At 42.8% G+C, this 22,348-nt stretch overlaps 1 protein-coding gene across 2 annotated transcripts in view; it reads right to left on the bottom strand.

The window, feature by feature from the left end:
- Window positions 1–499: 499 nt before the first annotated feature.
- Window positions 500–22,348, bottom strand: part of LOC124775045 (ATP-binding cassette sub-family C member 4-like) — a 191,070-nt gene continuing 169,221 nt past the window's right edge. For both annotated transcript variants that reach the window (XM_047249827.1, XM_047249826.1), the window contains exons 23-26: window positions 15,472–15,632; window positions 14,532–14,661; window positions 851–961; window positions 500–766 (exon numbers count right to left, since the gene is read on the bottom strand). In XM_047249827.1, coding sequence (XP_047105783.1) covers window positions 725–766; window positions 851–961; window positions 14,532–14,661; window positions 15,472–15,632 — 444 coding nt within the window. In that variant the 3' untranslated portion in view covers window positions 500–724. The remainder of the gene's footprint in view (window positions 767–850; window positions 962–14,531; window positions 14,662–15,471; window positions 15,633–22,348) is intronic.

Here is a 22,348-nt window from a genome sequence, read left to right as displayed (position 1 = left end):
CTATCGGTTTACTACAATTCGTTTTCTGTTTCCAGCGTGATTAATCAGAATCTAAATGGAAGTAAAATTATATTGGGTCATTGTGAAGCACATACAGAATTGTTTCTCATCCAGATGAACTTGCAGTTTGACAGCAAAGAAACGAGGCAATGATTCACAGTATGGGCATTTTGTTGTTTCTTCTTTTTCGTTTTAATCTTACTTTGTGATGGAAGATGTTAATTGTTTGACAAAAAGACTTGTTACATGTAACTGCTGTCTTTGGTCCAGAATGAGTTTTGTGATTATTTCCTGCAGATGGTATGTTCAAGTGCATTTTTTATAAGTAGTTCATTGAAGGCTACGTAGATTCTGAATCTACGAATCATAAGGTAAGTAATTTACTCGAATACAACATTTGATGCCTTACACTGAGATGTCATCGGATACCATCTAAAGATAGTCATCACCAAAATATATGGGTGTGAAAGCAAACTTTACGAATGTTAACACTCAGACCCAGTTTTGATCTAGTTTTAATTCGTCATGACAAATTAGCTGGGAAACATAAGAGAATTAACAAAACAACAGTCCATGGAGAATACTTCTCATCAGAGATCGTAGGAAATAACTGTTCCGTTAGCGAAACGTGGAAATAGTCCATTCCACAGGCAGTTCTTGCAGATAACACTTTGTACAAACAAAATTTGAGGCAGTAAATGAAGATTCATAAATTTCATGTCCGTCAGTCTGATTCTTCTTCCAAACCTTGTAGCTGAGTATAGCTCTGAAAAAATTAAACATATGTTGTGGTATCGCTTTCACACGTAACATGAAGACAAACTAGAGTCGTGACACACAAGAGTCTCACCTGTCTGGCGATGCAGCGCAGCTGTTCTGCCATGGCTGAGCCCGTTTCCTCTACAAGCTTCGACAGAAAACCAGTTGGATTTTTTAGTAGAGTGTATGGATGATCATATTCCTGGAAATGGGATAAATACCAATTAGTCCAACTGCAACTTGTATTTGAAATAATACATGAAACGTTTTCACTGGAATCCTAAACAGCAACAGAGAAAATTGCAGAAAGGTGCCCTTTTCTTACGCGACATGTGGTGTAGTTCCATTTGATACTGCCACTTAGCGGTACCACCTATTCATTTGTATACACTGACGGTAAAAGAAATCACAACACGGAGAAGGAGTTGTGTGAAATTACCAGAAGTTGGTAGGTGTGTGTCTACATATGAAAGATGATGTGTATCCAGATTTTGTGCCAGTAGCCCAAGGGGATGCAGTCCAGATTCACTTTAAATAAAAGCCCTAACGATCATGAGCGTTAATCACCTTTGCGATTGTACGTGGTGAGTTGCTGGTAGTCAAGAATGCTTTTAAGGCGACAAAGATTCCATTATTAACACCTCGCTGAGTTTGAGCAAGGTTATTTAACAGGACTACGAGGAGATGGACGTTCCTTCTACGGTATTGCAGAAAGACTTGGCAGGAATATAGCCACTGTATATGATTGATGGCAGCGGTGTTCACGAGAATGTACGGTCACAATAAGACCGAATCCTGAGCGACCACGTGGCACTACTGTAAATCTGTACAGCAATGTGGTGATTCAACCTGTTTTGCTGCCATTCATGAACACAATTCCACGGAGTGTTTTACAACAGGATAACGCTCGCCCACGTACCGCTGTTGTATTATTACATGTTTTACAGAGTGTAGACACGTTGCCTTGGCGAGCTCTATCACCAGCTTCCTCGTGTCGTGCACATATGGGACATCATCGGACGACAGTTCCACACAACCAGCATTAACTGTCCGTGTATTGACTGACCAAGTGCCACAAGCATGGAGCTCCATTTAAACACTGACGTCTGGCACCTGTACAACACAATGCATGCACGATTGCATGTTTCCATTCGACATTCTGGGGGTTACATCGGTTATTAATGTACTATCATTTCACATTTACGATGGCTTATCTCGCACTTACAGTAACCTGTGACCTTCCACTGTTAATAACAGAAATATGTTACCTAGACAATGTATTCCCGGAATTTCATTACTCTATATTAATTAGTTTTTGGTATTGCGGTTTTTACTGTCAGTGTATATGTTGACGGCTGATCCTGGTGGAGGTTTGAGTCCTCCCTCGGGCATGGATGTGTGTGTTTGTCCTTAGGATAATTTAGGGTAAGTAGAGTGTAAGCTTAGGGATTGATGTCCTCAGTAGTTAAGTCCCATAAGATTTCACACATATTTGAACGTTTTGTACATGCTGATTTAGCACACTAACAACTTGCTATTTGCAATACACATACTACCCTCAACCCATCTTCTCTCGTTGTCTGTCACGGCGACTTACTAATACCTCTTTCAGATCTACTTCCGCGATGCAAACAAATATGTGATACACCTGTTAGAATGCGTTAATTTACTTCCTTCAAAGGACAAACATAACCGGTATCAACCTTAACGGATGATATTACCAGCTCACAAATATGTAGGAATAGACTACTACACATTTTCAATAGTTTCAGGCTAAATTACAGTACTTCGTGAACAAAGTATACGTTAACAGAATCACAAGAACAGTGAGCGCAAGAGCTGTAAGTCGATGGCAACGAACACACAGAGGCGCAGAAATTTACACATCTGTGAAGCAGAGCTGTCCATCCCAGATTTCAGTCCCGCGCGTGCGCCCCCCCCCCCCCCCCCGTCCCCATCCCTTGCTTATTCGTCGCAAACTCACGGTTGCTGTGGCGCAGGGGGCGTCGGCGGGCATCGAGTACGGAGAGCCCGTTGCGCCAGCCAGGCTCGTAAGACTGATAGACGCTCATGTGCCGTGCTGCGGTAACAGAGTACCATTATCTGTTAATGCTAACAGACTGGATTTACTTTCTGGTACACAGACCCGGAATAACCTGGGCGTACTTCCAGCTAGGATTACTTCAAGGACTACTTCTTTAGTTTTGTTACTAATTTGCAACAGTTCATATTAGATGATCGACATACACTAAACATTGTTATCGGTTTTTATGAAGTTTCCCTTGTTTACTTTGACAACTATTTCAAATAAGAGCGCTTAAGTTTTATTTACATGCCTCTTTTACACTGAAGCGCCAAAGAACCTGGTATAGGCATGCGTATTCACATACACACGAATGTAAACAGACAGAATACGGCGTTGCGGTCGGCAACGCCTGTATACGACAACAAATGTCTGGTGCAATTGTTAGATCGGTTATTGTTGCTACAATGGCAGGTTATAAAATTTTTATGACTTTGAACGTGAGGTTATAAAATTTTAAGTGACTTTGAACGTGGTGTTATACTCGGCGCACGAGCGTTGGGATACAGCATCTCCGAGGTAGCGATGAAGTTGGGATTTTCCTGTACGACCATTTCACGAGTGCACCGTGAATATCAGGAATCCGGTAAAACATCAAATCTCTGACATCACTGCGGTCGGAAAAAGATCCTGCAAGAACGGGACCAACGACGACTGAAAAGAATCGTTCAACGTGACAGAAATGCAACACGTCCGCAACTTGCTGCAGATTTCAATGCTGGATCGTCAACAAGTGTCAGCGTGCGAACAATTCAACGAAATATCATCGGTATGGGCTGCATGACACAAAGATTTACACCTCGCCTGGGCCTTTCAACACCGACCAGGCCTGTTGATGACTGGAAACATGTTGCCTGGTCGGAAGAGTGTCGTTTCAAATTGTATCGAACGGATGGACATGCATGTGTATGGAGACAACTTCACGAATCCATGGACCCTGAATGTCAAAACGGGACTGTTAAAGCTGGTGTAGGTTCTGTAATGGTGTGGGTCACGTGCAGTTGGAGTGATATGGGACCCCTGATACGTCTAGATACGCATCTGACAGGTGAGACGTACGTAAGCAAACTGTCTGATCAACTGCATTCATCCATGCCCATCGTGCATTTGGACGGTCTTGGCAGTTCCGTCAGGACAATCCGATACCCTACACGTCCAGAATTCAGAAGAGCTGTGCAGAAGAGATCTCCACCTCCTCGTACTCTTACGGATTCATGGTGTCAAATCGCTCCAGCACTGCTTCGTGTTTCGCCACCTCTGCGTGCTCGTGGGTGACCTGAACGATATTAAGCAGATGTAGCAGTTTCTTTGGCTCTTCAGTCTAGTTTCTGAACAGTCGTTGATTAAAACTTTAGAAACTTAAGCATTTCTTTTGCTCGTCGTCCAATTTAAAATTTCTTGGTTGCTCGTAAGGTAACAAACCCAGTCACGGATGAAAGTTCAGGAATATTACCACGTGTCACAGTTACAAAAAATTAAAACAGAACATAATTTTTTGGAATGGCATTAGATAAGGCGTTCCCTCGATTTCATCAAACAGTTTGAATGCTGTTTCTTAATTACTTAAGAAACTATCATCCAAAATTCAGTTTGCAATAACTGTAGGAATAATGATCACCATATTTTCAGCTTTGCTTTTTTTGCCCTCTAGTTTAAAAAATTATCTTCATTATTTTCAGGACTTAGGAGAAAAAGATAGGAGCTGTAAGTAGTATAACAATGGGGATTCCAGCTTGTTCCTCTCTCTGGTACTACACGTACCCACACAGGCTACAATTGTCTCTTTCATCCACTATGTGGAATTAGAAATAACAGTAACAAACATTTGTTCTGCTGAATAGAGCAGCAGTATATCATAGTTTAAATTTCTGCTGTTAGTCGACGATGTTGTCACGGCAGTGCAGTTGCTAGTGGTGCCGAGAAATTTAAAATCCTAGATGGCGGCAGCTGTTCTCCCCTTATCTATCATGGCACTAGCAGTGCTCCTCGTATCTATCACGTAAAATGACACATGCCCCCTCCCACGCCCCCCCCTCCGTCTCACAGCCAACATCATTTGAACGAAACAGAAAATCACAGCATAGTACTCAAGCGCACATTAAAATGAAACCAAAATGTAACCCCAGAGCAGCCATCTTGGTTAAGGTCCAAAGAATCTGATTTGTATGATGTTTATTCCACCATGTTCAAAAGTATTTACTCAGAAAATTATATAAAGGTTTAATTTGGAGTATTTCCAAATCTAAAATACGCCACCGACACACAAACAAACAAGCACACACACACACACGCACACACACACACATATACCAGTTAAAGCTGAAGCGTAAGCCGTGATTCTGAACTCTCAAATTAATTACCCCCAATGCTATTTTCGTGCTTAGTCATATGTTGTTAAAAAATGACATGCTAAACAGGCAGATAAACTTAATGCCTACACCTGATTCGCGTTTTGTACTAAAACTAACCTGACTGAGATCATAACTGCTGAAAACACATATTGGATAAAATATTGTCATAAGCAGACAACAAGACAAACAAATGGGCATTCTGGATGACTGCGAGCTAGGCAGTTAGTTTGTTAGTTTAATATTCCATGCATCATTTCCATAATAAATCACATTATTGTGGATTTAGTCATTTTATATTCACGTCACAAATTATTTAGTGAATACAGTACAATATCTTTAAGCTGGCTACTTTTCCCTTTCCTTAACAAACGTGAAGCGATCTGCAGTTGTATTCCGTATTTGACTTTTTCCACAATTAAACTCCCTCGATAACTGACGCTGAGATTTTCCTTTTTCGCTCTCTCTAATAATAGAGCACTTGCCCGCGAAAGGCAAAGGTCCCGAGTTCGAGTCTCGGTCGGGCACACAGTTTTAATCTGCCAGGAAGTTCCAATAGAAATTCGCTGTTCTAGTGAAAGAACAATAAGTTTTCTTTTATTTTAAGTAACTATAACTGTTTACTACACAGGAAAAATCAGAAGTATGTGCTATTAGAAGTACAAATAACAATGAAATTTTAGATACTGTTGTGCCACATTCTCAACGAGAAATCTTACAGTGAAACAGTATTGCAATTCTCTCTTCCATGGTTGTTTGTGACCGTCTTAAAGGGTGGGGATCGTTAGTTAAGGAGTAGTCGTCGGCTTTGAAAGGGGTGGTCACTCAAAGGGGAAAAAGATGTGTTGGTCTTGTGGAAATTTACGTCCATTCCTTACAAATATGGTGGCTTAGAAAGGAGGTCGGCTTAAAGGGGTGTTCTTCTCGAGAGGTTTCACTGTATGACCAAATCATCTTTTTAATATAAAAATGTAGTGATGTCAGTAATTGCTATCACCACCTCTTATACATTCCAATAATATAAATTCTTCTACAGAATAGATGGAATTATAAAGAACAAACTTTTCAGTTTGTTTTCAGATTTAATTTGCTGTTTGTCAGACATTTTACATAACTGGGTAAGTGATTAAAAGTTTGATTGCAGCGTTGTGCAGCACTGTTTTGTGCTAAAGACAACGTTAATGCAGAGTAATGAATGTCATTTTCCTCCTGGTATTGTAATTAGGTATATCATTCTTCCTTTTGACCTGCAGCGAATTATTCGTAACAAACTTCAGAAAAAGAATAAATATAATGTGAAGCAGTAAACAAAACCTGACTTTTTTAAACATCTGTCTACTAGCTGACTGCCGGTGAGCAACACATTTCTTCTCAAGCCACTATACGATGAAAACTTTTTTTCTTAAAGATGAGTTACCCCAAACATTATTCCACATGAAGTTACAAAATGAAAACAAAATATGTCCACTTAGTGACTTGTCTCTCCTTAAGATCTGCAATGATTCTAAGTGCAAATGTCGCTGAAGTAAGTTGTTTCAGGGAATCCAAAACGTGAATATCTAAGATCAAACTCTTATCAACTTGGCAGCTAAGAAATTGAAGGTTACACCCTGGTTATTACTTCCTCACCACCTGTCACTTTTATCATTTGTGTAGTATCTCTCGATGTGCAGAACTGAATATATTGTACCTTTTGAAATTGAGAGTAACACCTTTCACAGAAAACCAGTCAGTGGCACTTATAAGAACATTGTTTAACTTTTCTTCTATCTCTGTATGTATGGTTGGTCTGATTGCAATTCTTGTGTTATTTACAAGAAGAGACAATTCTGCTTGTTGTACAATAGACAGAAGGTCACATGCGAGTATGAGCGACAATAAGGAACGTCAAATGTGATTCCTCCTCAATTAGAGGACTCTCACCTGATTATACTGGTTGATCTACTAAGTACAACTTTCTGCTATCGCCGGCAGGAGTGGCCGACTGGTTCTAGGCGCTACAGTCTGAAACCGCGCGACCGCTACAGTCGCATGTTCGAATCCTGCCTCGGGCATGGATGTGTGTGATGTCCTTAGGTTAGTTATTTTAAGTAGTTCTAAGTTATAGGGGACTGATGACCTCAGCAGTTAAATCCTATAGTGCTCAGAGCCATTTTTTTCTGCTGTCTTTTCGTTCGGTCTGAAATTGTACGTTCATTGGCTGTATTCCATTGGCTGGCTTTACCATCAATCTCAAAAAACCTCAATTCGTCTAGGGCAATATTGTGATTCACGCAATCAAATGCCTTATATCTGTAGTGGAAAAAACCAACCGTTTCGGCCGGCCGAAGTGGCCGTGCGGTTCTAGGCGCTGCAGTCTGGAACCACGAGACGGCTACAGTCGCAGGTTCGAATCCTGCCTCGGGCATGGATGTGTGTGATGTCCTTAGGTTAGTTAGGTTTAACTAGTTCTAAGTTCTAGGGGACTAATGACCTCAGAAGTTGAGTCCCATAGTGCTCAGAGCCATTTGAACCATTTTTGAACCAAGCGCTTCTATTTCGTTATTGAACCGTTCAAGAATTTTGTGAGTGAATGTGTAACTGACATTTTCAGTACAGCAACTCTTGCGGAATTCGCAGTGTGATTTACTGATAATATTACTGTTGCTCACGTGGAATACTGTTCAAAACTATATCGCCTTCTAAAAAGTTCTGGAAATCAATGTCTGTAGTGAAACAGTTTGGTAGTTATTGACATCTCGCCTGTCACCTTTGATACAGAGAAGTTTAACAACGGCATATTTGAATCTCTCTGGAAAAATTCCTTGAGATAGTGATACATTCAGATAAGACCAGCTTATTGCATTGGAATAAATATTTAATTCTCTGTTGGAAACACTGTCAAGATGAGCTTTCAGATTTGAGAGAGTATATAATTTTCTAATTTCAGAAGGAGTATATAATTCAGAAGGAGTATATAATTTTCTAATTTGAGAAGGAGAAATAGGCGATACACTGATGTGGCTAAATTCTATGGGAGTTGCTTTTTGAACTGCTGCGATTGTTTTCTTGGACTGTTCGTGCATTTAACCTCCAATACGTTTAAGAACGATTATTAAACATATCTGCTACATGTGACTCATCATTCATAGGCCTCATGTGTAATTCTTACTACATACCATTTAGCCTTAACTCTGTTGATGCAATTAATGATCACTGGGATATTGGCCACATTCCTTGGTTTTCTTAATAACTTTTCTTAACAATTTTGAGTAGGTTTTGCAGTGTACAACTACTGCAGGATCTCTACTTGGTCCTGGCAGTACATTTATTTTCTTTTTCTTCCACAAGTCACTTTAGTGTTCAATTTTTACCCCTGACTCTTTAGCATCTTGTGTGATTAGTTTACGCAGAAAGCTATTTTCAAATAATAATCTCAATTCATTGTGGAATAGATTAAATTTTATGTCAGTATTTGGTTCACTATAAATTTCATTCCAGGCCATGCCTTGTAAACTGGTTTTGTAAGCGTTTGTTCTGGAGTCATTAATTATTCTGATTGCCACTGACAAGTATAAGAATCTCATTAATTAAGCTGCTCTATGAATGTAATTACTACCATTTCTGCCTACACATCGTGTAAGCATCCTCAGATTAAATATTTCCACATCTACATTACTGGCCATTAAAATTGCTACACCACGAAGATGACGTGCTACAGACGCGAAATTTAACCGACAGGAAGCAGATGCTGCGATATGCAAATGATAAGCTTTTCAGAGCATTCACACAAGGTTGGCGCCGGTGGCGACACCTATAACGTGCTGTCATGAGAAAAGTTTCCAACTGATTTCTCATACACAAACAGCAGTTGACCGGCGTTGCCTGGTGAAACGTTGTTGTGATGCCTCGTGTAGGGAGGAGAAATGCGTACCATCACGTTCCCGACTTTGATAAAGGTCGGATTGTAGGCTATAGCGATTGCGGTTTATCGTATCGCGACATTACTGCTCGCGTTGGTCGAGATCCAATGACTGTTAGCGGAATATGGAATCGGTGGCTTCAGGTAGGTAATACGGAACGCCTTGCTGGATCCCAATGGCCTCGTATCACTAGCAGTCGAGATGACAGGCATCTTATCCGCATGGCTGTAACGGATCGTGCAGCTACATCTCGACCTCTGAGTCAACAGATGGGAACGTTTCCAAGACACCAACCATTTGCACGAACAGTTAGACGACGTTTGCAACAGCATGGACTATGAGCTTGGAGACCATGGCTGCGGTTACCCTTGACGCTGCATCACAGACAGGAGCGCCTGCGATGGTGTACTCAACAACGAACCTGGGTGCACGAATGGCAAACGGTCATTTTTTCGGATGAATCCAGGTTCTGTTTACAGCATCATGATGATCGCATCCGTGTTTGGCGACATCGCGGTGAACGCACATTGGAAGCGTGTATTCGTAATCGCCATACTGGCGTATCACCCGGCGTGATGGTATGGGGTGCCATTGGTTACACGTCTCGGTCACCTCTTGTTGGCATTGACGGCATTTTCAACAGTGGACGTTACGTTTCAGATGTGTTACGACCCATGGCTCTGCCCTTCATTTGATCCCTGCGAAACCCTACATTTCAGCAGGATAATGCACGACCGCATGTTGCAGGTCCTGTACGGGCCTTTCTTGATACAGAAAATGTTCGACTGCTGCCCTGGCCAGCACATTCTCCAGATCTCTCACCAATTGAAAACGTCTGCTCAATGGCGGCCGAGCAACTAGCTCGTCATAATACGCCAGTCACTACTCTTGATGAACTGTGGAATCGTGTTGAAGGTGCATGGACAGCTGTACCGGTACACGCCATCCAAGCTCTGTTTGACTCAATGCCCAGGCGTATCAAGGCCGTTATTACGGCCAGAGGTGGTTGTTCTGGGTACTGATTTCTCAGCATCTATGCACTCAAGTTGTGTGAAAATGTAATCACATGTCATTTCTAGTGCAATATATTTGTCCAATGAATACCCGTTTATCATCTACATTTGTTCTTGGTGTAGCAATTTTAATGGCCAGTAGCGTACATTGTTCTATGATGCTTGTCAGGAGGTACAACGGTGTCTCCACGTCTAAAATTCGTAAAGGGTCTAGTCATTTCAATCTGAGGATGTGTTACTTGTGGTTCATATAACAAACAGACTTCTCCTAGCGTTTATACAAGTTTTTGAGTCATGCTTCACGTTAGCAGGTACCAATTTGAGGGAGGACGACGGTAATAAATCAAACTGTTCACAAAACATTGTATACATTATTTTTAACAACCTACTATTGGCTTTTATTTAAATGTAGACTAGACATATTTCAGGTTATGTAGAAAGCAACCTTTTTAGGAATTCTGCGATGTTTATCAATTGGAAATATGGTGCCAAAGTCCTCTAAACATTTATGTACGATAATTCATTATTAAAATGCTAAATAATACCAAAATCTAATCAAAATACACGTTGTTACACATATTCCAACAATACCAAGGAGAACTTCTATAGCCTTTCTGTTCATCACAATAAACCAAAAACTACACTCCTGGAAATTGAAATAAGAACACCGTGAATTAATTGTCCCAGGAAGGGGAAACTTTATTGACACATTCCTGGGATCAGATACATCACATGATCACACTGACAGAACCACAGGCACATAGACACAGGCAACAGAGCATGCACAATGTCGGCACTAGTACAGTGTATATCCACCTTTCGCAGCAATGCAGGCTGCTATTCTCCCATGGAGACGATCGTAGAGATGCTGGATGTAGTCCTGTGGAACGGCTTGCCATGCCATTTCCACCTGGCGCCTCAGTTGGACCAGCGTTCGTGCTGGACGTGCAGACCGCGTGAGACGACGCTTCATCCAGTCCCAAACATGCTCAATGGGGGACAGATCCGGAGATCTTGCTGGCCAGGGTAGTTGACTTACACCTTCTAGAGCACGTTGGGTGGCACGGGATACATGCGGACGTGCATTGTCCTGTTGGAACAGCAAGTTCCCTTGCCGGTCTAGGAATGGTAGAACGATGGGTTCGATGACGGTTTGGATGTACCGTGCACTATTCAGTGTCCCCTCGACGATCACCAGTGGTGTACGGCCAGTGTAGGAGATCGCTCCCCACACCATGATGCCGGGTGTTGGCCCTGTGTGCCTCGGTCGTATGCAGTCCTGATTGTGGCGCTCACCTGCACGGCGCCAAACACGCATACGACCATCATTGGCACCAAGGCAGAAGCGACTCTCATCGCTGAAGACGACACGTCTCCATTCGTCCCTCCATTCACGCCTGTCGTGACACCACTGGAGGTGGGCTGCACGATGTTGGGGCGTGAGCGGAAGACGGCCTAACGGTGTGCGGGACCGTAGCCCAGCTTCATGGAGACGGTTGCGAATGGTCCTCGCCGATACCCCAGGAGCAACAGTGTCCCTAATTTGCTGGGAAGTGGCGGTGCGGTCCCCTACGGCACTACGTAGCATCCTACGGTCTTGGCGTGCATCCGTGCGTCGCTGCGGTCCGGTCCCAGGTCGATGGGCACGTGCACCTTCCGCCGACCACTGGCGACAACATCGATGTACTGTGGAGACCTCACGCCCCACGTGTTGAGCAATTCGGCGGTACGTCCACCCGGCCTCCCGCATGCCCACTATATGCCCTCGCTCAAAGTCCGTCAACTGCACATACGGTTCACGTCCACGCTGTCGCGGCATGCTACCAGTGTTAAAGACTGCGATGGAGCTCCGTATGCCACGGCAAACTGGCTGACACTAACGGCGGCGGTGCACAAATGCTGCGCAGCTAGCGCCATTCGACGGCCAACACCTCGGTTCTTGGTGTGTCCGCTGTGCCGTGCGTGTGATCATTGCTTGTACAGCCCTCTCGCAGTGTCCGGAGCAAGTATGGTGGGTCTGACACACCGGTGTCAATGTGTTCTTTTTTCCATTTCCAGGAGTGTACAATAAACAGTAGTAACTGGCGAGAAATGTAATCATAGAAATAGTCCGCTTATTGCAGTTATGGGGGCAGTGAAGCCAGTACCAGAAGACTTGGCAAACATTGATCTACTTCGAAAGTGTTTGCAGGACAGGGCACAGAATGCAAACGAGTCTGTAAAAAATTTCATTTGGTTTCGCTTACCCAAAAAATTGCTTGTGGTCATATACGCTCTACACTTTGTGGTGTATGGTGCCGCTGCTACCTTCAATCAAGGCAAAGTTAGTAAATGTGAAGTGTTGCAATCTCTAGGATTAGGTGTAGTCTCTCACACTGTTGAGGCGGTGTGAAATTTGGATAGCGAGGGATTGAGAAATGCGGAAAACAAGTTAAAGATATAAAATAGAGATGTAAGACAAACTGGAAAATTAGCAAAGAGGAAATTAGAACTGAAAAAACAAAGAACCCTGATGATCCACACTATGCAGCAGGCATGTTTTAATGTCCACCGTTGGACTCGGTTTTTCGTATGATTATTCTTTTCAATACAAAAGATACATTTTCTCAGTTTCTACTCGATACAGGAAGCTGGAATTTTCAGGGTATACTCAAACATATATTTTGCATCACCTGAAGTTATTTTTAATATGATAAATGAAGTTTCTAACATTTTATCAGGAAAATAGGACTGAAATTTAAAAGGAAAATTAAGCTCAGAGGAAAAAGATAACACTGAATTGCCACAACTTCTTCAGTTACATAAGCAATTTATTTATGAGCCCTAAAAATTTCTAAACTTTTGTTTGCGGAGTTTCTGAGATAATATATCATAAACAGAACCTAATTTTACATTATGCGGATAGGGCGTTCCGTTTCCCCTTAAACATGTACTTGTGGGTGCAGTTTTGAGTGGCAGGTCATTCATTACCACATTCCGATGATTTCAATCGAGCTACGAGTCACGTCATTCGCGAGCGTCTGTGGTTAGTGCATGAGTCGGCCGCTGCCCCACTGCCGAACAGCTGTCCAGCTCACGAGCAACGAGCGAGCCTGATGCGCACGTGCTCACCGCCTCTGCTGGAGACCATACTCGCAGAAAATGTATCAAGTCAGACAGAGTTTAAAACCACAGGCCACTCGCATAGCGGTCGATTCACGGTCTCTGCAAAAACAATAGGGCTCTCGGAGAATAGCACGATAGCTCACGTTAGATCTTTACAATGCCCTTACACACACCGATAGTCTTTAGCGGTATGAGACTTGTAGCTCAAGAAAGTCATACCTAAAACAGTTCCTTGCTTTTGAGAAATAAATTTTCAGGTAATATACAGACTTGTTAGAGACAGCGAATCCAGGTGATAAAAACTTGTCCACTTTGGAAAACTATTGTCCAGTATTTTTGGGCTGGTTAAGGACAGTACCCCAGAACAGAATAAGCATGTGGTTAGGATGTATAATTAACGACAGCAAAGGATGGCATGAACAAATAAGTAAATGGCGCAGCTGCCATGCAAAATCCTAAGTAAAAGAAGACTTTCAAAAGTTTGAAACCTGGTACAAACGGAGAAGCATTGCAGGAAACAGAATGGAGTGGAGGGTCTCAGTCGTGACGTCGTGTGGTCTCCACGGTCTGGCCCAGTGAAAGAAGGACACAGGGAGAAAATACAACAACATTGCTGCCTACTGACAATTTCCTAAATTACCCTTACTACTCATTGTACTTTTACATTAATTGTTAACCGCAATTCGTGGGCGACACTGCTACACGAATTGTGAAACAATAAAGATGGTCTGTGCGTCACGAATTAGAGAATGGCTGCAGCAAGTTACATGAGAAATAATAATCGCCACCGACTCACATTAACAACGAACAACCTACGTCAGTTCGGTTAGTTGGTTTGTGGGATTGAAGGGACCAGAGTGCTAGGCCCATCGGTCCCTACGTCAGTTCGAAATGTTTGTTTCCATATTATACCTCAGGGCTTGACCAACCAAACAAACCACAAATTGCTGAATGTATAACAGTATTTTGATTTCTTTTGTTAAATATTTAATAACTCATGCTTATTGACATCCTTGGTTGTAGAGATTACTCAAACTGAAAAGTTTCTCGTTTGATGACGAGCTATCACCGACAGTACAACCATGTCTAGTAAAGCACTGTTATCTAAGAAGCGTTATCATACGCACTGGGAAGGTATTTTGTTTGTCCAGTAGTGTGCGGTTTAGTACTTGCAGCGAAACATCAGGTGCAATTAAAAATTAGATAAGCAAACATTACGTATGATTCCTATAATTTGTGTTACTTGAAATAAGATGGCTGATGGGCTACAGTTCATGTGATTTTATTCAACTACCGTTTCAGTAACAATATTTCAACTTACCACCATAGCTCCAGCGTCCATTACCAAAACCTTGTCGGAATCCATAACGGTATTCAGCCTGTGGGCTACGGTGAGCACTGTACAGTGCCTGAATTTTCTGCGAATTGTAGTCTGAATTAGAGCGTCTGTCCTGGAACACAAGTTATTTTACAGATCATCAGAGAAAATCATAAATAAAAGCACTCCACTGTGCGTGGCTTGGCAGAGGGTACTTCGTACCAGTATTAGTTGTTTTCTGTCCTATTATATGGAGACTGGTTGGTTGGTTGATATTTTTTTTTTTTTTTGGACGGAGGGGGGGGGGGGGGGGGTCAAACAGCGTGGTCATCGATCTCATCGGATAAGGGAAGTATGGGGACGGAAGTCGGCCGTGGCCTTTCAAAGGAATCACCCCGTCATTTGCCTGAAGCCATTTAGGGAAATCACGGGAAATCGAAGTCAGGATGGTAGGGCACGGATTTGACGCTTCGTCCTTCCGATTGCGACTGCAGTGTGCTTACCATTGTGCCACCTCGCTCGGTACTCAGGTGGAGAGGGAGGGAAAAATGAATGAATGTGTATGGGCCTCTGTATGCGGCCTAACCTCTGTCACATTTTTTTCAAGTTGTTGTAGCCCATTAGAAAGTCTGTTATAGATGCCCAGGGAATTTCAGTTGGAATCTTTGAATCAAAGGCATCGTGTTTTTCGAAACGAGTGTAAGTAAAGTTAGAGACCTAGTATTTCAATAGTGTTCTGTGACAACTCTACAACTTCCATCACATATGAAATTCTTCTCCCATCAGCGGCGTTATCACGGTTTATTGGCTCACATAAATACGGTTGAGAAAAAAGGCAGAGAAATGAATTTTTATTAAATATTGTAAGGATAAAGATACGTATAAATTGGAAGAAGAGAGTTTTGGGAGCAAACATTGCAACTGTGCGGATCGCGTCACTCACTCTGGGTCGACGTTGGCGGTGGCCTCGTCGAGCACCAGGATCCTGTTGTTCCTGAGTATGGCCCTCGCCAGACACAGCAGCTGCCTCTGGCCCACGCTGAAGTTACTGCCGCCCTCCGTCACCTGGAAGTCTAGCGTCTGTATACCGGATTTGAGCTCCACCTGAAAATTCGTCAGTATAATTGATACAAAGTCGCGAATCACATAAGATGGTATTGATATTTTAGATTGTGAAATGCTACATATTCGCAAATAAATTATTTTACCACGTACTAAAAAAATCATAACGATTTTAATAATTTCATGAATAAATGATACACAACTCTCTGCAGTGTGTACAGCAGAAACAAATGTATTACTAACTTTTCGTTAATGTAAATGTTGCAGTTCCTTCAGTTTATAATCACTCGACATAGCACATTATGCTGGGACACTTCTTAATTGTGTATTTCTGCTAGAAATTCCACTAATAAGTTGTTGGCCATGCGTACCAAACTTGTTTTGTTGGGACGAGAAGCGACTCGTGCGACTCGTCAACTAACAACCCTTACAGAACAACGTGAACAGGTCGCGCAGGCGTGGCATAACGTGTCTCAGGACAGTATTCGCCATCTGTAGGGCACATATAATATGTTTCGTCTGTTATCAATTTTGTGCATACGATACTTAAACCCGCCAACGAAAGAGGTCTGGGCAAAAAGAAGAAAAAAAAAGAACAATGTTATTGATCCCTTCTGCCCATATTTGATCTCATTCTTCCTGAGCTCTTTTGAATTTTAACTCTAACACTGGACACCCCATGTCTTCCATAACGACTCCTATTCTAGTTCTATCACGTTGTCAGACAGGTTCCTCGTCCCCCACCCCCTTCCCAACACAGAGACCTTCAATGTACTCTTTCCGTCTACTCTCTCTCTCTTATGCATTCAACAATGGAATTCCCATTGCACTCTTAATGTTACTAGCACTGCTTATAATTCACCGAAGGTTATTTTTACTTTTCTGTGTGTTGTATCAGTCCACCCGACGATCGTTTCTCTTCCGATTTAGGCACATCTTCCTGGCAGCCATTTCACCTAGGCTCCCCTGCACTTCCAATTTATTTCATTCGCAAGGGATTTATATTGCTATATTCATCTCTTTCTCTGAAAATTTTTGTATTTCCTTCTTTCGTCGGTCAGTACTGAAGCATGTCTTCTGTTTCCAATGGTTCCTTCGCAGTTTCCTTCCTTATACCTGTGTTGTCTGTCCACCATCTGTGATTTCTCCTTTTCAGAAATGTCCACTCCCCTTCAACTAAACTGCCTACTCTGGTATTCCTTACCGCAGTATACACATCCTTAGAGAGCTTCAGACGCGCCTCGTCGTTCCTCAGTACTTCAGTAACCCACTTCCTTCCACACTGATTCCTCCGGACGATTCTCTTGAACATTCTTCTCTTCATCCTCACTAAACAGTGATCCGAGTCTGTATCTGCTCCTGGGAAGGTCTTACAATCTAATACCTGATTACGGGGTCTCTGTCTGACCATGTCATCATCCAACTAGAATGTTCCCAAGTCTCCCAGTCTTTTCCACGTATACCTCCATTTCTTGTCATTCTCGAACAGAGTAATCACTATTGCCATCTGATATTTATTGCAGAACTCAGTCTTTCTCCTCTCTCATTCCTATTTGCAAGCGCATACCATCCAGTTACTTTTTCTCCTGTTCCTTCGCCTGCAGGCCCCCATGATTATTAGATTTTCATCTCCCTCACGTCAACTCTTTTACTGAAATGTTCACAGTAGCTCATTTTCTGCCCTAGTTTCCTACTCATGACGAACCCTGCTACAGTTATACCATTTTCTACTGTTGTTGATATTAGCCTATAGTCGTTGTCCTTGTTTTCGTTCCATTTCACTTCGACCCCCACTATATCTAGGTTGAACTTTTATGTTTACCCTTCACACTTTTCAGTTTTCTTACTGCGTTAAAACATTTTACACTCCAGTCCCGACTCATAGAACGTTACTCTTTCGTTGGTTACTAGGTCTTTTTCTAATGGTCACCACCCCCTTGGCAGTCACCGGAGAACCGAATGGGGGACTATTCCGGAATATTTTGCAGCTGCAGAGATTGTTACAGGCCACATGTCCTGTGGATACACATTAAATGTAATGCAGTGGTTTTTGTTGTCATCTGTATCCTCATGGCGTTGATCACTGCTGCTTCTTTCGCCTTGTTGGGGCTGTTTCCAACGCAAGGGCAAGAGAGTTCCCTAGACCTCTGTCCGCTTCTCCGCCCTCTTTGGCAGAAAGAGGGCAACTACTAATCCCAGAAGTCTTCGGTCGCCATTGCTAATGATTTTTGTTCAAATTGGAAAGACTGGCTGGAGTCGACCTCTGGACCGAAGGCTTTCTGAACAGTAATCAAAGACTCTACACCCCCCTTTTTTTTTTCTCCTAGGCCGCACGTCAACTCCTCACTATTAACGACCAATAAACAGTCCATCCAGTACTTTGCACGTGTCTTATTTGCCGCACAAACTCGTCTCCTCGTGTTGCTATTCGATTATTTCCGCATGTGCAGGAATCTTGTTGAACTTTCTTTTCCTGATGCTCAGTTTCGGGGGCTCTGAGCCCTTTGGGACTTAACATCTGAGGTCATCAGTCCCCTAAAACTTAGAACTGCTTAAACGTAACTAACGTAAGGATATCATACACATCCATCCCCGAGGCCGGATTCGAACCTGCGACCGTAGCGCTCAGTTTCGGGATAACACACCTAAGCTTAGGTTTGCTTAGACCATGAAAGTTTTCAGCTTAATTTTTAAACTTTCCCTGTAATTGTTGGAAACTTCTGTCATCTGCCACTATCTTTGGTGGTACAAGACTTGGAGTTTTTCGATATTTGGTTGATTTTCGGTCCACCATATTATCACTGAGACATAGCAGTTATCTTTTCTGGCTGTAATACGCACAAACAGTTTGTGCCTTCATGTTGTTGTTGTGGTCTTAAGTCCTGAGACTGGTTTGATGCAGCTCTAAATGCTACTCTATCCTGTGCAAGCTGCTTCATCTCCCAGTACCTACTGCAGCCTACATCCTTCTGAATCTGCTTAGTGTATTCATGTCTTGGTCTCCCTCTGCAATTTTTACCCTCCACGCTGCCCTCCAATACTACTGAATTGGTGATCGCTTGATGCCTCAGAACATGTCCTACCAACCCATGCCTTCTTCTAGTCAAGTCGTGCCACTAATTCCTCTTCTACCCCTCCTCATTAGTTATGTGATCTACCCATCTAATCTTCAGCATTCTTCTGTAGCACCACATTTCGAAAGCTTCTATTCTCTTCTTGTTCAAACTATTTTTTGTCCGTGTTTCACTTCCATACAAATACTTTCAGAAACGACTTCCTGACACTTAAATCTATACTTGATGTTAACAAATTTCTCTTCTTCAGAAACGCTTTCCTTGCCATTACTAGTCTACATTTTATATCTTCTCTACTTCGACCATCATCAGTTATTTTGCTCCCGAAATAGCAAAACTCCATTACTACTTTAAGTGTCTCATTTCCTAATCTTATTCCCTAAGCATCACCCGACTTAATTCGACTACATTCCATTATCCTCGTTTTGCTTTTGTTGATGTTCATCTTATACCCTCCTTTCAAGACACTGTCCATTCCGTTCAATTGCTCTCCCAAGTCCTTTGCTGTCTCTGACAGAATTACAATGTCGTCGGCGAACCTCATCATTTTTATTTCTTCTCCATGGATTTTAATACCTACTCCGAATTTTTCTTTTGTTTCCTTTACTGCTTGCTCAATATACAGATTGAATAACATCGGGGAAACGCTACAACCCTGTCTCACTCCCTTCCCAACCACTGCTTCCCTTCCATGCCCCTCGACTCTTATAACTGCCATCTGGTTTCTGTACAAATTGTAAATAGCCTTTCGCTCCCCGTATTTTACTCCTGGCACCTACATAATTTGAAAGAGAGCATTCCAGTCAACATTGTCAAAAGCATTCTCTAAGTCTACAAATGCTAGAAACGTAGGTTTGCCTTTTCTTAATCTAGCTTCTAAGGTAAGTCGTAAGGTCAATATTGCCTCACGTGTTCCAACATTTCTACGAATCCAAACTGATCTTCCCCGAGGTCGGCTTCATAGCATACGAAAAGCAGCTGGTTATATGGGGAACTCAACAAATAGGAAAAAGATTAATTTTGCACAAATGTCGCTTGGAAGTATTCCTAGATACACTACTGGCCATTAAAATTGCTACACCAAGAAGAAATGCAGATGATAAACGGGTATTCATTGGACAAATATATTACACTAGAACTGACATGTGATTACATTTTCACGCAATTTGGGTGCATAGATCCTGAGAAATCAGTAGCCAGAACAACCACCTCTGGCCGTAATAACGGCCTTGATACGCCTGGGCATTGAGTCAAACACAGCTTGGATGGCCTTGTACAGGTACAGCTGCCATGCAGCTTTAACACGATACCACAGTTCATCAAGAGTAGTGACTGGTGTATTGTGACGAGCCAGTTGCTCGGCCACCATTGACTAGACGTTTTCAATTGGTGAGAAATCTGGAGAATGTGCTGGTCAGGGCAGCAGTCGAACATTTTCTGTATCCAGAAAGGCCCGTACAGGACCGTCATCATGTGGTCGTGCATTATCGTACTCAAATGTAGGGTTTCGCAGGGATCGAATGAAGGGTAGAGACACGGGTCGTAACACATCTGAAATATAACGTCCACTGTTCAGAGTGCTATCAATGCGAAGAAGAGGTGACCGAAACATGTAACCAATGGCACCCCATAACATCACACCGGGTGATAAGCCAGTATGGTGGCGACGAGTACACGCTTCCAATGTGCGTTCACCGCGATGTCGCCAAAAACGGGTGCGACCATCATGATGCTGTAAACAGAACCTGAATTAATCCGAAAAAATGACCGTTTGCCATTCGTGCACCCAGGTTCGTCGTTGAGTACACCATCTCATGCGCTCCTGTCTGTGATGCAGCGTCAAGGGTAACCGCAGCCATGGTCTCCGTGCTGATAGTTCATGCTGCTGCAAACGTCGTCGAACTGTTCGTGTAGATGGTTGGTGCAAAGGTCCCCATCTGTTGACTCATGGATCGAGGCGTGGCTGCACGATCCGTTACAGCCATGTGGATAAGATGCCTGTCATCGCGAGTGCTAGTGATACGAGGCCATTGGGATCCAGCACGGCTTTCCGTATTACCTACCTGAACCCACCGATTCCATATTCTGCTAACAGTCATTGGATCTCGACCAACGCGAACAGCAATGTCGCGATACGATAAACCGCAATCGTGATAGCCTACAATCCGACCTTTATCAAAGTCGGAAACGTGATCGTACGCTTTTCTGCACCTTACATGAGGCATCGCAACAACGTTTCATCAGGCAACGCCGGTCAACTGCTGTCTGTGTATGAGAAATCGACTGGAAACTTTCCTCATGTCAGCACGTTGTAGGTGTCGCCACCAGCGCCAACCTTGTGTGAATGCTCTGAAAAGATAATCATTTGCATATCGCAGCATCTTCTTCCTGTTGGTTAAATTTCGCGTCTGTAGCACGTCATCTCCGTGGTGCAGCAATTTTAATGGCCAGTAGTGTAGCTTGAGCCGTCTGTACCGTAGCTTCCTCTGGTAAGCCTAGTACGGTTACAATACAGTTGTGTCACCTGGGGAGAGACTTTGTTACAGGACAAGTGGATCTCAATTATGTTGAGGAACTGACGTAGGAAACAAGAAGAATGTTTTTGCGTGAGGCAGGAGATTCTCGTACTATCTCTACAATCACAATTTTTTTTCATTTTAGGCTTAATATTGATCAGAATATACTAGTTAGTAACAACACAATAAACAATAATTATCGTTAGAAAAGTGCTGTTAATGGGACTAATTCCGAATTACCTATCAATCACGGATCATTCCGTGCGACTCTAAATAAATAGTGACCCTGCACATTTATTATGCTAGCAGAAACAGATTAACCGTATGGACCTTTGCTTCATTGCTATAATACAGAAGTAATGCATCCTACGTCAAAAAATTTAATAATGAACATATAACAGAGGAATAAAATAAATGCCGTGTGGCTAGGGCCGCCCGTCGGGTAGACCGCTCGCCTGGTGCAAGTCTTTCGAGTTGACGCCACTTCAGCGACTTGCGTGTCGATGGGAATGAAATGATGATGATAAGGGCAATCACAATACCCAGTCCCTGAGCGGAGAAAATCTCCGATCCAGCCGGGAATCGAACCGGGGCCGTTAGGTATGACAATCCATCGCGCTGACCACACAGCTACCAGGGGCAGACAACACAGGAATTAGTAAAGGTCATAGTCTGAACCGCCCCGTGCTCAACACTTCCTTCAACACAGTCACCATCCATTTGTGCAGATTTTTATCACATGTGAACTCAGGCATCAAAAGCAGTTTAAAAGAATTCAGTGTTTTGCTTCTTGACCCACTGTTTTAAAGTAGTTTTAGACTTACCTGTGAAGAATGTGTATGGGGTTGCTGTAATAGACTTCAGCTATGTACAGCGTTGGGTGAACAAGTTTGGTAACGGAGACTGATATTGCAAACAAACCACGCAGCGGGCAGCCGACAACGTCTGTCACAGACGCCAGTCGAGGACGTGCTGGTGAAGTGATTCGAGGAGACAGACGCTTTAGATTTCAAAATCAACAGCGAAGCCAGGCGTTTTAAAATAGTGGGCTAAGAAGAAAAACATTGAATTTTTCCATGCTGGTTTTAATGCACAGATTCGACAATGTGTACAAGCGCATGGTGACTGTTGAACGCCAGTGTTGTGTAGAGGACAGTGTAGACTACGA

Source organism: Schistocerca piceifrons, chromosome 2 (assembly GCF_021461385.2).
Source record: "Schistocerca piceifrons isolate TAMUIC-IGC-003096 chromosome 2, iqSchPice1.1, whole genome shotgun sequence".
Classification (NCBI taxonomy): domain Eukaryota; kingdom Metazoa; phylum Arthropoda; class Insecta; order Orthoptera; family Acrididae; genus Schistocerca; species Schistocerca piceifrons.
This window is presented reverse-complemented; position numbering and strand designations above follow the sequence as displayed.